Source organism: Amblyraja radiata, chromosome 10 (genome assembly GCF_010909765.2).
Source record: "Amblyraja radiata isolate CabotCenter1 chromosome 10, sAmbRad1.1.pri, whole genome shotgun sequence".
Lineage (NCBI taxonomy): Eukaryota > Metazoa > Chordata > Chondrichthyes > Rajiformes > Rajidae > Amblyraja > Amblyraja radiata.
Window position 1 is genome coordinate 9,440,787 of NC_045965.1, and position 15,192 is coordinate 9,455,978.

The 15,192-nt window shown below is 45.2% G+C and overlaps 1 protein-coding gene across 1 annotated transcript in view; it reads right to left on the reverse strand.

The window, feature by feature from the left end:
- The window catches only part of cfh (complement factor H), a gene marked incomplete at its 3' end in the record, with an annotated part of 77,909 nt that extends 63,538 nt beyond the window's left edge, over positions 1-14,371 (reverse strand). Inside the window, exon 1 of the mRNA XM_033029130.1 lies at positions 14,196-14,371. Within this exon, the coding sequence (XP_032885021.1) occupies positions 14,196-14,268 (73 nt within the window). The remainder of the gene's footprint in view (positions 1-14,195) is intronic.
- Between the last annotated feature and the right edge of the window lie 821 nt (positions 14,372-15,192).

Sequence of the window (15,192 nt, forward strand, 5' to 3'; positions counted from 1 at the left end):
TCTCCTTAGGTCTTTCCTATACCAACTCATACGGAGTACTGACTGCACTTTTACAGTAGCTCTCTTTTGCTTAACCACCATACTCTTGTAGGCAGTCTGAATGGTAATAGTTGCATCCCTCATTGACTGATATTGCACAAACTGGGAATGCCCTATTTTACATGCTTTGTACCATCTCTGGATCGAAATGACTGCTTGTCGCATAGCTCTGTACCGTACCCTTAATCGGTAACCACGGTATGCAGCTTGCAGAGTGACTACAGCTGCCTTTTGCATCAATAAATGCTTTCTTGTAATGCACATTCTTATGAATGACTTAATACAGCGTGCTGCCTTGGTTTTCTCTACCAATACTCTGGCTTTGATCCCGCGGTATAAGGCTTGAATACACATGACTGCTTCCCTCAAACTCTTATACTGTCTCACTTGGACATCTCTTATCTGGCATGCTCTGTATCGTTGCTGTACCGCAATGGCAGACCAGCGTAGTTTCTTAAAATACTGACGCTGTTTATACATCTGATAATAAGTCTGTATGACCCCGACAGATTTATGCATGCCCCGCAGTTGCCTTCGAACAAGCATTCCACGGTAGGCTGCCTGAAGCAGTACAACGCTTCTGCGTACCTTCATGTAAATTTTGCGATCACTTTCCATTTGAAGGTGTGTCCTATAATGGGTTTGTACTATTATAGCTGCCAATCTCATTGCCTTGTATTGACGGTATACTCTGTGCTTTCTAAATGCTGCTTGTATTACCGTTGCTGCCTTCTGTTTGTTCCGGGTCTCTCTCTGTACCTTCATACCGCTGAATGCAGCTTGAATAGCTAGGGTTGCCCTTTGGATGGCAGTTTCTCTTTGCTTTTGACTTCTGCCACTTTGCATTTGCCCTTTGTCCCTTAGCACTTGACCTGTGTCATTTTGCACTTGACTTGTGTCCCTTTGCACTTGACTTGCGTCCCTTTGCACTTGACTTGCGTCCCTTTGCACTTGACTTGCGTCCCTTTGCACTTGACCTTTGTCCTTTTGCACTTGACCTTTGTCCTTTTGCACTTGACCTTTGTCCTTTTGCACTTGACCTTTGTCCTTTTGCACTTGACCTTTGTCCTTTTGCACTTGACCATTGTCCTTTTGCACTTGACCTTTGTCCTTTTGAACTTGACCTTTGTCCTTTGAGAGACTCTCTGCCCTCTTTAGTTCAGGCTCCTTGCCTCACGATAACCTTGGAGGTTTTGGCGAGAAATGAGCCATTAATGCCTCCTTGCACTCCTCATACATTTTATCTGTGGGCTTTGCTGGCAGCAGTAACATACGTAAGGTCTGATAACCCTCTCTTCCTAAGTCTAATATGAACCATGCCCTCTTCTTCTCCTCTGCAGCAATATCATTGGAAATGAAACAAGCCTCCAAGACTTTGGTCCATTTCTCAAAATTACACCCAGAATCTAACTGGGGCACGTTTCCTACAATTTGAAGAGCCATGCTACCTGTTGCTATTCAGGTGCACTATCTTCTTTTCTCTCACTGTGTATTCTGCACGAGACTTAATCCTTCTAGACGCTAAGAAGTGATCCAGCCCACTGACTATTACTAATTCTTATAATAATAGATTTATACTATTAACCAACATTTCATGTTAATAAACATTTAGAACATTTTTAACCATATTCCTGCTATGCACACAGATTTACTATTAATAACAGTGACCAATGCATTACATCCAAACAGTCCCGCTTTTACTGTGAAGGAACAGTGACCAACGCATTACATTGAACAGTCCTGCTTTTACTTTGAAGAATTTCACTGGTCCAGCTTGTCGGCCTATGGACTCCAGTGCCTTCTCGACCTCTCGAGCTGTCCCCACCGGTACTTTTTCTGCTGGCCTCGCCAGACCTCCACTTTTGCTGCTTTTGCTGGCTCCTCCGGGCTTCACCGTTACTTTTGCTGCCGCTGGCTCGCTGCCAAGTCGACTACTGCTGCTCTGCTGACTTGCCTGCCTGCTGTCTCCACAGCCCTCACGGCTGACTCTACTCCCGACCGGGCTGAAGTGCTTGAGTGCTGTCCTGCTTCTCTCGTGCGGGCCCACTCTTTGCTCGGGGCTGGACTTCCTCTCACGTCCAGGCTTTCCCCCTCAGCCAGTCCGCTTCTCTTGCGCGGCCGGACCCTCTTTTCTGCTCACGGTCGGGCTGACTCTACTCCCGACTGGGCTTTCTTTCACGACCGGTCCGCTTCTCTCGCGGCCAGTTTTCTTTTACTCTGCCGGTCCGCTTCTCACGCGTGGCCGGGCTTTTTTTTCTCGCTGCTGGTCCGCTTCTCACGCGGCCGGCTTTCTCCCTCGACCGGGTTGACTCTTCTCCCAGCTGGGCTGACTCCGTTTCGTCGGTGGCTTCACTGGACCTGTCCGTGACCTACCCGGTACTAGGCCCTCACTCGACGTCTTTGGCGGCTCCTGGGCCTGGCTGTGGGCTACACAGCCCTGGAAAACGTCCGAAGTCGGTGGCAGCTGCTGGGCCTCTTCTGCCCCTTTTGCCTTGGCTGCACAGCCCTGGAAAATGTTCCAGGTAAGTTGACACCGTCGCTGTCCTGCTGGTTAGGCTTCCAGCTGTCGGCTGCTTTCTTTGGTGACACTTACTTACTGCCCCACTTGTTTTCCTTGCTTCCTGTTCCGACCTTTGTTTTCTTTGGCGCCAATTCAAAACCATTTGGCGCCAAATCTTTTGGCTTGGTGCCATTCCACTTTGTTTCCAAACACAACCTTTTTTTTCTGACAATCCTTCTTTCCTTTTCTGTTCTTTTATCCTCTTCGTGCTGTTGTTGTGTGTTTTGGTGTAACAATTCACCTAAAACTTATACAAAGACTATTCAGCTTGAGGAATTTGACAAAAAGAAAACAACTCAGTCTAAAATGAGTAACAATCTGAAGGATGACATCTTGCCACGTAGACACAACATAGAGATAGCCTGACAAAACTCGCCGACTTGTACAGCTGATGTTTTAAATACAGTCCCCGGCATGGAGGGATCTGCAGGCCTCTCTTGTCCAGCTCGCAAACAACTACGACACAACTCCGTATCTACAGTTCAAACTGTTAAACAATCCTGTGTGTTGCAAAACAGTCCTGCGGGTGAGTTCACAAACTCTATCCCATCCTCGTCGCCAATTGTAGTGTATTTTGGGTACTTGGAACTGACTCAAAAGAACTCTCAGATACAGGAATAAACTCACAAGCTTCTTTATTGCTGGACGCCACCCTGAGTCTCCTCTAGCGCATGTGTCCCCTCGCACAAGACATAACATATGCTAATTACATTATATACATCACACTAGTTTATTCCGAAGATAAGACACAACGTGCAGGAGTAACTCAGCGGGCCAGGCAGCAACTCTGTAGAAAAAGGATGGGGGGGGGGGGGAAAGAAAGACACATCCTTGGCCAACCATCTGCCTATCAAGAAAATCCCTTGCCTGTATCCACAAATTACCCCCCAGTCCTTGCCCTGCCCTGACCTGCCTTTCAGCTATCTTTCCCCCCCCCCCCCCCCCCCCCCATACAATCAGTGAGGTAGGCTCCTGACCTGAAATGTCACCCATCCTTTTTCTCCAGCGATGCTTCCTGACCCGAGTTACTCCAGCACTTTGCGTAATTCTAAAAGATCATTGTGTTTGATATATGATGACCCATGCTCCAGTCTTGCTTGAATCCCATCAATTCCAATGCCTCAGTGTCTTCAGCGAAGCTGCCTGACACGCTGAGTTACTCCAGTACTTTGTGCCTTTTTTTGCATGTAGGTTTGTCATCCTTTTGTCTCCTTTCAATCCCTACATATGTTCCCCCTCACCTGTAACCATCTATCACTTGCCAGGTTTTGACCAGTCCCTACCATTTTTACTGCTTCCTCCCGCATGCTATAATCAGCCTGAAAAAGGTTCCTGACCCGAAACGTCACCTATCCTTGTCCTCTAGAGATGCTGCCTGACCAGCTGAGTTGCTCCAGCATTCTGTGAAACATCACGGATCCACGTTCTGCAGAGATGCTACCTGACCCGCTAAGTTACTCCAGCACTTTGTGTCTTTTTTTTCCTTCCTTGCATTGAGGGAGCCTGCCTGAATACCTTCTGAGTGTAATCTTGTTTCGAATTCCTTCACTTTCTCTGGCAGTAAGTTTTAGACATCAACCATTCCCTTTGTAAAGTGTCTAACCCTATATATTCCAAACATGCACCACCCTTGGCCTGACTTCCCAGGGTAAAACTGGCAGAGTGGTACAGTGGTGCAGCGGTAAAGTTGCTGCCTTAAGGGCCTGTCCCACTAAACCGACTTTTCAGCGACTGTCTTCGACCTTCAAGTTCGAGGGCACTCGCCTGAAAAACCTCGAGCTGGATCAACCGTCAGCGATGAACCCGTGAGCTGGATCGACCGACTGCAACACAACACATCGCAAAGGCGGGAGCCAGGGAAAGTGGGGGAGCGCTGTCTGAAATTCACACCAGCGATGAACAGGAAGGTAAAAGACGACTGCACAGTGTACGGTAAGTCCTTTAAAGAGCGCGGAGGGAGAGAGGGGGAGAGAAGGAGGGCAGAAGGAGTGGTGACTTTTAAAAAGTACTAGACCGTTGGGTCCCATGTTCACACGGGCGGGCTGGTCGCCCAACGCAATATTCCCCCTCCACCAATTCCATTATTGGTGGCCCGTGGGGGGGGGGGGACGGGGTGGGGGGGGCTTCCTGGAGCGCTAGTATGGGTGTTGTAGGTTGAAGGGACTGGTTTTCAGAAGGCTAGTATGGACATTGTGGGCCAAATGGATTCTTGGTGCGGCAGCTCAGTCAATCAAGCCTGATGTGCTGGGAGCTCACTCGCGGCTGGTGGGCTGGCAGTTGACTCGCGGCGATTCCTTGAAATTCCATTTCAAGCAGGGTGCAAAGCCATCAAATTCAAATGCAGTTTACTACCATTTCAAGCAGGGTGCAAGGCCACCAAATTCGAGTGCAGTTTCATACCACTTCAAGCATGGTGTAAGGCCACCAAGTTCAGGTGCAGTTTCATACCATTTTAAGCAGGGTGCAAGGCCACTGAATTCAAGTGCAGTTTCCTACCACTTCAAACAGGGTGCAAGGCCACCGAATTCGTGCAGTTTCTTCCTTTCTTTTAAAATCTTTTTATTGCTTTTTTTTTTTCAAAAAAAGCAAAAATAAAACTTAAAAAATAGAGCAAAAAGAATAATGATAAACATAACAATGGTATTGATACATAGGGATCAGGATTACATTAATAACAGGTATAACCTAATATGAGACCAGTGTCAAAATACACAATAAATATAGACCTCCCGGTCGCTATGTAAATATAATTAAATCTTTAAAAGGAAACTTATAAATGTAAAAAAAACAAAGACAAAAAGACAAAAAGAAAAAGAAAAAAGGAAAAAAAAACAAAACCCCCGATAACTAAAGAAAAAAAAAAGAATAATTGATGATAATAAAATACGAATAAAAATAAAATAGATTAAAAAATAAGGCAAAGCAAAACCGAATCTGAACTGAGAATTTCAACAATGTAAGTCTGATGGTCGTCAAGTCCGTTCCACCCTATAGAGGTAAAATAATTTTTATAACAGTTAAAGAGGGAGCAATTTATGTTGTATGAAAATGTTCAGTAAATTTTCCCCAAGTCTTATCAAATTTAACCAAGGGTTCAACAATGTCACTCCTGATTTTTTCTAAATTTAAACATGATATCATTTCAGAATACCACTGGAGTGTGGTTGGAGGGTTGGAGTCTTTCCATTTAAATAAAATAAATGTTCTGGCGATTAATGTGGTAAAAGCAATCAACCGATGGGAGGAGCGGGCCAAATGAATAGAATCTACCATTGGTAGCCCAAAAATTGCAGTAATAGGATCAGGTTGTAAATCTATACCAGAAATAGTATCAAAAAATTATTTCCAAGATTTTTCCAAAAGAGGGCAGGACCAAAACATATGGGTCAGTGAGGCCACTTCAGAGTTACATCTGTCACAGGTAGGCCAAGTGCAGTTTCATGCTACTTCAAGCAGGGTGCAAGGCCACCAAATTCAAGTGCAGTTTTGTATCACTTCAAGCAGGGTGCTGGGCCACCAAATTCAAGTGCGGTTTCATACCACTTCAAGCAGGGTGCAAGGCCACCAAATTCAAATGCAGTTTCATACCATTTCATGCAGGGTCCTAGGCCACAACATTCAAATGCAGTTTCATACCATTTCAAGCAGGGTGAAACCACCATAAAACCACACAAAACACCACATAAACACCACACTCACAGTTCAGTAGACATTCAGTTTGTTCAGTTGATTCACAGGTCAGACAGAGTAATGACCTCTCCCTGCCCCATCCTGCAGAGGCTAAGCCACACCCACACTTTTGGGTTTTATAATCTCTCCCCCCTCCCACCAGAAGGGGTGTGGTGTTCATGCCATGATTGACAGGAGAGAGATTCTCAACATTTTTTAAACACTAATAACATTTATTTTTCATTGATGGGAAGAATCCTCTGCACCTGATGAGCGGAGGGGGACTGAGTAAGATGGCCAAAAATCACAGCCGTAAGTAGTAGCGTTTTATCTAAAATCTATATACAGTGCATACGTGTCAAATATCCACCACCAACAGCCATTTGCTGTGCTTCTGTCAAACCAACCACCACCAACAGCCATTTGCTGTGCTTCACTTCAAACCAACCACCACCAACTGCCTTTTGCTGTGCTTCACTTCAATCCAACCACCACCATTTTCATTTTCAAACCACATTAAGGGCACTCAAGGTCAGTAAAACCACACTCACAGTTTAGTAGACATGTGTTCAGTGTTATTCACAGCTCAGACTGAGATTCGTGACCCTCTCACTCCCCCATCTTGCAGAGACTGATGGAGGCACTCTACACTTCCGGGTTTTATAGTTCCTCCGGAAGGGGCGTGGCCTTCAGGAGAGAGAATCTCAACATTTTTTAAACACTAATAACTCTTTTATTTTTCATCGATGGGAAAAATCCTCTTGTCCTGCACAACGGAGGGTGACTCTGGGTAAGATGGCCAAAAATCACAGCTGTAAGTGGCAGCGTTTTTTCTAAAATCAATATACAGAACAACAGGAAGTGGTCAAGATCATACTTTTAGTAGTATAGATAATAGTTTAGTGGGCATTTAACCTACCGGTCGGTTTTCCCTTGGTCTTAAAAACTCCAATGAGCCAATTAAAATGCCCGGTCAGCGAAGGAGATTACCTACTGCTGCCCTTGACTGCCTGTAACTAAATAGCGACCCCACTCCACTGCAGAACCAAATTTTGCTGACCAAATTTTACTAGCGGAAAACTTTTCATCGTGCTGAAAACTGTTCCTCGACCAAACTGAGGCTGCGAGTATGCGGGAACTTCCCTCGAGTATGAATGGAGAGTTCCAGTGACCTCATAGGACCTCCTTGGACCACGTGTCGACCATGCTGCGAGTTTGAGTCGAGGGCAAACGCTTCTAAACTCACAGATTAGGTCGCCGCAGTGGGACAGCCCCTTTACAGTGCTGGAGTCCCTGGTATAATCCTGGCTTTGGTTTCTATCTGTATGGAGTTTTTATGTTCTCCCGATCTTGTGCATTTTCTCCTGGTGATCTCGCTTCCTCCTGCACTCCAAAGACATGCAGGTTTGTAGGTCAATTGGCTTCTGTAAAATTGTAAATTGTCCCTAATGTGTACGATACTGCTAGTGTACAGGGTAACTGCTGGTCGGCGTGGACTCGGTGTGCCGACGGGCCTATTTCACCATACATAAGCACAATCGGCCAGTGGCACAGCAAGTGCAGAACAGCTCACTGTGTCTATATTGCAAGTGTTAAGCCCCCTGTCCTACTTAGGCGATTTTTTTCGGCAACTACAGTCAACTAGGCTGATGCCACATGGTCGAGGGGTGACGCCTGTATGGCCGTGAGTAGTCTCCTCAAGTTGCCTAAAGAGTCATAATGTTTTTCTGGTCGCCGCTGGATTTTGAAATGTGGGCTTGACATAGCTTGTCTTCTCCTGTTGTAGATGCTGTCGTAGGTTGTCGCCAGGATGACACAGGTTGTTGCCAGGTGACATTTGCTGCTGGGTGCTGACTTTGGTGAATTCCATTGGTGACTACCTACGTCAACATACGTCAACCGGCCACAGGTACCGGCGACTGAATTGTCTTCAGTTGTCGCCTACAGGGTCATTGCTTGACGTAGCTTGTCGCGGATGGACGTAGGTTGACTTTGGTTGTCGTAGGTTGTCGCCCTTGTGGTCGTAGGTTGTCGTAGGTGTGGTCGTAGATGGACGTCCTAATGAGTCGTCGGTTGTCGGTAGCTTGCGTTGCTTGACGTTGACTAGTTGGTAGGTTGTCGTAGCTTGTTGTAGACATTGTCGGTGGGGGGGTTCCAGTCAGCGCTTTTTCGGGGACCTGCTATGACTGTGACAGTTGCCGGCAGTTGCCGAAAAAGTCGCCTAAGTGGGACAGGCCCTTCACATGACGCTATTCCTGACATTTTTATGGAACATCTGATAGCTTCATCCTCTGCCTGCACAGATCAGGACATTTTGCATAGGTTCCATGCGGCGCGCCTGTTTTAAACATTTAGTCAATTATAGTTCTTCTTTAATAAAAAACATAAAGTGATTGAAGTACTCAGCAGGTCAGGCTGCATCATTGGAAAGAGAAGCACTAATCAACATCTCTAGACAATGACCTCTCAATGGAACGGCCATTACCTGAAATGGTGACAAGTGTTTCTCTTGCTGCCGAAGCAGATTGGGCTGCCAGATAGTTCCAGTCTTTTTTTAGACTTTAGACTGGAGATACAGTGTGGAAATGGGCACCTCAGCCCACCGAGCATGCCAACCAGCAGTCACACCATACTAGCACTATCCTACACCCAGCCAATTAACCTACAAACCTGTTCTTTTATGGAGTGTGGGAGTAAACCAGAGATCCCGGAGAAAACCCACACGGTCGCAGGAAGAACATATAAACTCCGTACAGACAGCGCCTTAGTCAGGATCGAACCTGGGTCTCTGGCGCTGTGAGGCAGCAACTCTACCAGTGCGCCACCACGCCGCTGTCTTAATATTTATTTTAGATTTCCAGCATCAACACTTCCTTTCATTCTCAAGTACTTTCTTAAGTGATGAAGCAACTGTTTAAAATGAACAGTATCAAATGATGAGAGGTACTTATAGGGAGACGGTCACAACTTCTTCTTTCCCAGGGTGGAAATGTCAAGGACTAGAGGGCATACCTTTAAAGTGAGGGGGACAGCTTAAAAGATGTGCAAGGCTGTTTTTTTTACACAGCGGGTGGTGGGTGCCTGGAAGAACGCTCCGCCGGGGAGGTGGTGGTGGTAGGTGTGATTGCGTCATTTAAGAGGCTTTAGATAGGCACATGGATAGGCAGGCAATGGAGGGATATGGATCATGTGCAGGCAGATGAAAGTTGACACCTATTCCCATTTCCACACTGACCTTTCTGTCCTGGGCCTCCTCCATTGTTAGAGTGATGCCACACGCAATCTGGAGGAACAGTTCCTCATTTTCTGCTTGGGAAGCTTACGACCCAATGGTATGAACGTTGAATGCTCCAATTCTAGGTAACCTCAAGCTAACCCCTTTTCTTCCCCACACCTCACCCTTCCTTACCCCCCCCCCCCCCCCACTTGTCTCTCCTGGACTCCCACCTATTTCTCTCACCCACCTCACTGCTCCTCCTCCCCTCCCCCCCCCCCCCCCCGCACAACTCTCCCCCACCCCCGCTACTTTCCTCCTCCTGGCTTCTCTTCAAACCTGTCTCACACCTATTATTCTTATCTCTGGCTTTTGTTCCAGCCATCTACCTCACCTGTGTTTACCTATTACCTGCCTGGCTTTGTTCTGCCTCTCCCCTTTTCCAGCTTTCTTCTCTGCCCGCCACAATGACTGAAGAAGGATCTCAACCCAAAATGTCGTCCAGAGAATCTGCCTGACCTGACAACCCATGTTGTCCAGAGAATCTGCTTGACCTGCTGAGTTACCCCAGCACTTTGTGTCCTTTTGTGTATTAACCAGCATCTGCAGTTCTTTGTTTCTCTCGGTTATCTGGGCATTATCTTGGCGGCACTCTGGTGCAGCGGGAGAGTTGCTGCCTTGCATCGCCGGAGACCCGGGTTCGATCCTGACCAAGAGTGCTGTCTGTACGGAGTTTGTACATTCTGACCATGACCTGCGTGGACTTTCTTCGGGTGCTCCGGTTTCCTCCCACACTCCAAAGACGTACAGGTTTGTAGATTAATTGGCTTCAATAAAAATTGAAAATAGTCCCTAGTGTGTAGGATATCACTCGCGTACTGGGTGATCACTGGTCAGCACGGACTTGGTGGGCTTTCCGGGGTCTATCTAAACTAAACTAAACTAAACTAAAATTAGGTTCAGCACAGACAATGTGGGCTGAAGGACCTGTTTCTGTGCACTACTGCTCTATACTCCATCTATCCAGCAGATGGAGATGTTGTACAAGACAAGTTTACAACTTTGAGCCACTCATCTAAGCTTTCCTATTCACCCGAATGTCTCGCCAAATATCAACCCCTTTTCACTCATTCTAGCCAAAACTATTTACACTAATGGTGGAGCAGACCTGGAAATCAAAATCTTAATCATTGGTTTGCTGGTATACCGTAGGTTTTATATTGTCTGATCTAATTCTAGTACTGTCCTTAGATTTTTTGATTGAATGGGAAGACACAGCATGGAAACAGGCCCTTTAGCCCACTGAGTCCACGCTGGCCATCAATCACCCTTTCACCAGCTACCAGCTTGTTTCACTCTCTTCTTAGACAGTCTTTTTTCCTGGGATAGAGGATTCTAAAACTAGAGGGCATACGTGTAAGGTTGGAGGGGAGAGATTTAAGAGGGATCTCAGGGGCAACTTTTTTGATCAGAGGGTAGTCTGTAAATTATATCTTGTTCCTAATGGTAGTGTTGTTTCAAGAATATTCCTTTCACCCAGTATAATTTGTTTTAGACTTTAGAGATACAGTGCGGAAACAGACCCTTCAGCCCACCAAATTCATGCCAACCACTACCACTACCTTACACAATGGGAACAATTTACAATTTTACCAAAGCCAAATAAACCTGTACATCTTTACAGTGTGGGAGGAAACTAGAGCATCTGGACAAAACAGTCATGGGTAGAACGCACAAACTCCTTACAGACAGCACCTGTCGGTGGGATGGAATCCAGTTCTCTGGTGCTGTAATGCAGTTTCTCCAACGCTGAGCCACTGTGCCACCCAAACAACATAGCTCTTAAAATGCTTTTCTCTTTCGTACATTATTGCTTTACACAACACTTATGGCCACCCCTGACTACATTTTAAGCTTGGATTTTGTAGAGCGTTTCAAAACCGCAGCACACCACGAAAGTACCTTACAAAGACAATGTTTAATTTAAAATTATCCTCACTCATAGATTTGTAGAGATTTTGCTGAAATATTGCATTGGATCCAATAAATACAACCCCCTCAGTAATATTAATTCTTCGGGTCATTAAAAAGTGGGAAGTTCACTTTCATATCTGGAGACCATAGACGCTGGAATCTTGAGCAAAATAACCATATATTGCTGGTGGGAACTTAGCGGGTCCGGCAGCATCTGTGGATGAAAATGGACAGGCAACTTGTGTCTTCTTGAAGAAGAGTCCTGATCTGAAACTTTGTATGTCCATTCCCTCCACCGATGCTGCCTGAACTGCTGAGTTCCTCCAGCACTTTGTGTCCTTTTGTGTATTAACCAGCATCTGCAGTTCTTTGTTTCTCTCGGTTATCTGGGCATTATCTTGGCGGCACTCTGGTGCAGCGGGAGAGTTGCTGCCTTGCATCGCCGGAGACCCGGGTTCGATCCTGACCAAGAGTGCTGTCTGTACGGAGTTTGTACATTCTGACCATGACCTGCGTGGACTTTCTTCGGGTGCTCTGGTTTCCTCCCACACTCCAAAGACGAACAGGTTTGTAGATTAATTGGCTTCAATAAAAATTGAAAATAGTCCCTAGTGTGTAGGATATCACTCGCGTACTGGGTGATCACTGGTCAGCACGGACTTGGTGGGCTTTCCGGGGTCTATCTAAACTAAACTAAACTAAACTAAAATTAGGTTCAGCACAGACAATGTGGGCTGAAGGACCTGTTTCTGTGCACTACTGCTCTATACTCCATCTATCCAGCAGATGGAGATGTTGTACAAGACAAGTTTACAACTTTGAGCCACTCATCTAAGCTTTCCTATTCACCCGAATGTCTCGCCAAATATCAACCCCTTTTCACTCATTCTAGCCAAAACTATTTACACTAATGGTGGAGCAGACCTGGAAATCAAAATCTTAATCATTGGTTTGCTGGTATACCGTAGGTTTTATATTGTCTGATCTAATTCTAGTACTGTCCTTAGATTTTTTGATTGAATGGGAAGACACAGCATGGAAACAGGCCCTTTAGCCCACTGAGTCCACGCTGGCCATCAATCACCCTTTCACCAGCTACCAGCTTGTTTCACTCTCTTCTTAGACAGTCTTTTTTCCTGGGATAGAGGATTCTAAAACTAGAGGGCATACGTGTAAGGTTGGAGGGGAGAGATTTAAGAGGGATCTCAGGGGCAACTTTTTCGATCAGAGGGTAGTCTGTAAATTATATCTTGTTCCTAATGGTAGTGCTGTTTCAAGAATATTCCTTTCACCCAGTATAATTTGTTTTAGACTTTAGAGATACAGTGCGGAAACAGACCCTTCAGCCCACCAAATTCATGCCAACCACTACCACTACCTTACACAATGGGAACAATTTACAATTTTACCAAAGCCAAATAAACCTGTACATCTTTACAGTGTGGGAGGAAACTAGAGCATCTGGACAAAACAGTCATGGGTAGAACGCACAAACTCCTTACAGACAGCACCTGTCGGCGGGATGGAATCCAGTTCTCTGGTGCTGTAATGCAGTTTCACCAACACTGAGCCACTGTGCCACCCAAACAACATAGCTCTTAAAATGCTTTTCTCTTTCGTACATTATTGCTTTACACAACACTTATGGCCACCCCTGACTACATTTTAAGCTTGGATTTTTGTAGAGCGTTTCAAAACCGCAGCACACCACGAAAGTACCTTACAAAGACAATGTTTAATTTAAAATTATCCTCACTCGTAGATTTGTAGAGATTTTGCTGAAATATTGCATTGGATCCAATAAATACAACCCCCTCAGTAATATTAATTCTTCGGGTCATTAAAAAGTGGGAAGTTCACTTTCATATCTGGAGACCATAGACGCTGGAATCTTGAGCAAAATAACCATATATTGCTGGTGGGAACTTAGCGGGTCCGGCAGCATCTGTGGATGAAAATGGACAGGCAACTTGTGTCTTCTTGAAGAAGAGTCCTGATCTGAAACTTTGTATGTCCATTCCCTCCACCGATGCTGCCTGAACTGCTGAGTTCCTCCAGCACTTAGTTATTGAAACGGAGCAAAAAACTGATGTGCTTGACCATATATATGCCGCAACAAATCCTAGTTTGAAAACGTGTATATTTTTTCTCCATGCTATAACCTTTTTGCCTAAGGATGTACACCTGACGCGCAATGCAATAACACTTGAGTGAATGTCTCTTATTGACCACATATAATCCTCAACATAATATACTCAATTATTCCAACTGAATTTAAAATATGTGAAGAGAGAAAATCAATGAAGTGTAGGCATTTCGATGAACAGAAATTGCAAGTAACTGCACAATTTGTGCAAAGCAAGTTGGCATATACGTGGATACTTTTAGACTTTAGACGTTAGAGATAAAGCGTCGAAACAGGCCCTTGGGTCCACAGAGTCCACGCCGATCAGCGATCACCCTGTATATTGGCACTATCTTACACACAATTTTTACCAAAGGCAATGAATCTACAAACCTGTACATCTTTGAAGTGTGGGAGGAAACCGGAGCACCCAGAGAAAACCAACACAGGTCATGGAGAAAAGGTACAAACTTTGTACAGACAATGCCCATGGTCAGGATCGAACCCAGATTTCTGGCGCTGTGAGGCAGCTACTAGACCGCTGCGCCACCGTGCTACCCTCCTGTGCACTTATTTCTTCGTCAATTTGATGATAAAATATTGGATGTACTCACCACTTTCACAGAGGGAAAGAGTAATAAAACTGTTAAATATACCCAGGAGAATGACAACATGGGCCAGCTCCATTTTGGGACACAGACGGGAGCTTTAATAACTGCAGCCTTGCGATCACTAATGAAAGACAGACTAAAACAAATCCGTTAAAGATTGACTGCAAATGTAAATATCCAATTCCTTGTCTGTTTGGACAGAGACATTTCAGTTGAATGAACTTAAATTTATGTCAATAATATAGTCTAAATATTGATCAACTAAAATAAAGTAAATTGAAATAAATAAACTAAGCAAAATCTAAAATGAAATAAATTTATGCAGACCTCACTATGGAAGTGTTAATTCCAATTACCTGATTTATAAAAAGAATTGGTTATTACATTTGAATTATTATGTTCCAAATATTGTGGAATTGTGAGGCAGCAGCTCAGCTCTAGAGCTGCTGCCTCACAGCACCAGAGGCCCGGGATGGACCCTGACCTCGGCTGCTCTCTGTGTGGAGTTTGTACGTTCTCCCTGTGACCCCGTGGGTTTCCTCCGGGTGCTCCGGTTTCCTCGCCCATCCCAGCGACGTGCAGATTTTTAGTTTAATTGGCCCTCTGTAAAATTCCCCCAGTGTTAGGGTCTGGATGCGAAATTGAGATAAGATAAAACTAGTGTGAACTGTTGATCGATGGTTGGTGTGGACTTGATGGGCTGAAGGACCTGTTTTCATGCTCCCCTATTAACTTCACAGTTGAAACTGCCTCCACTCTGCTGTGAATGGCAAAGTGGAAGAACATAAAACGAGTGTTAATGGTGAAGGACAGTTGGTGGGTAGACTCGGGTGGCTGAGGGCCTGTTTCCACACTGCATCTCCAAACTTAAACAAAACTACATGCTTTTTCTTTGGATCTGGTGTTACTTGATGAGAGCATAATAAAACTTACATATTTATTGTAAGTTGGCAATAAATCTTTTGCTTGAACCTCAGTCATTGCACACTGGTGTTAGATT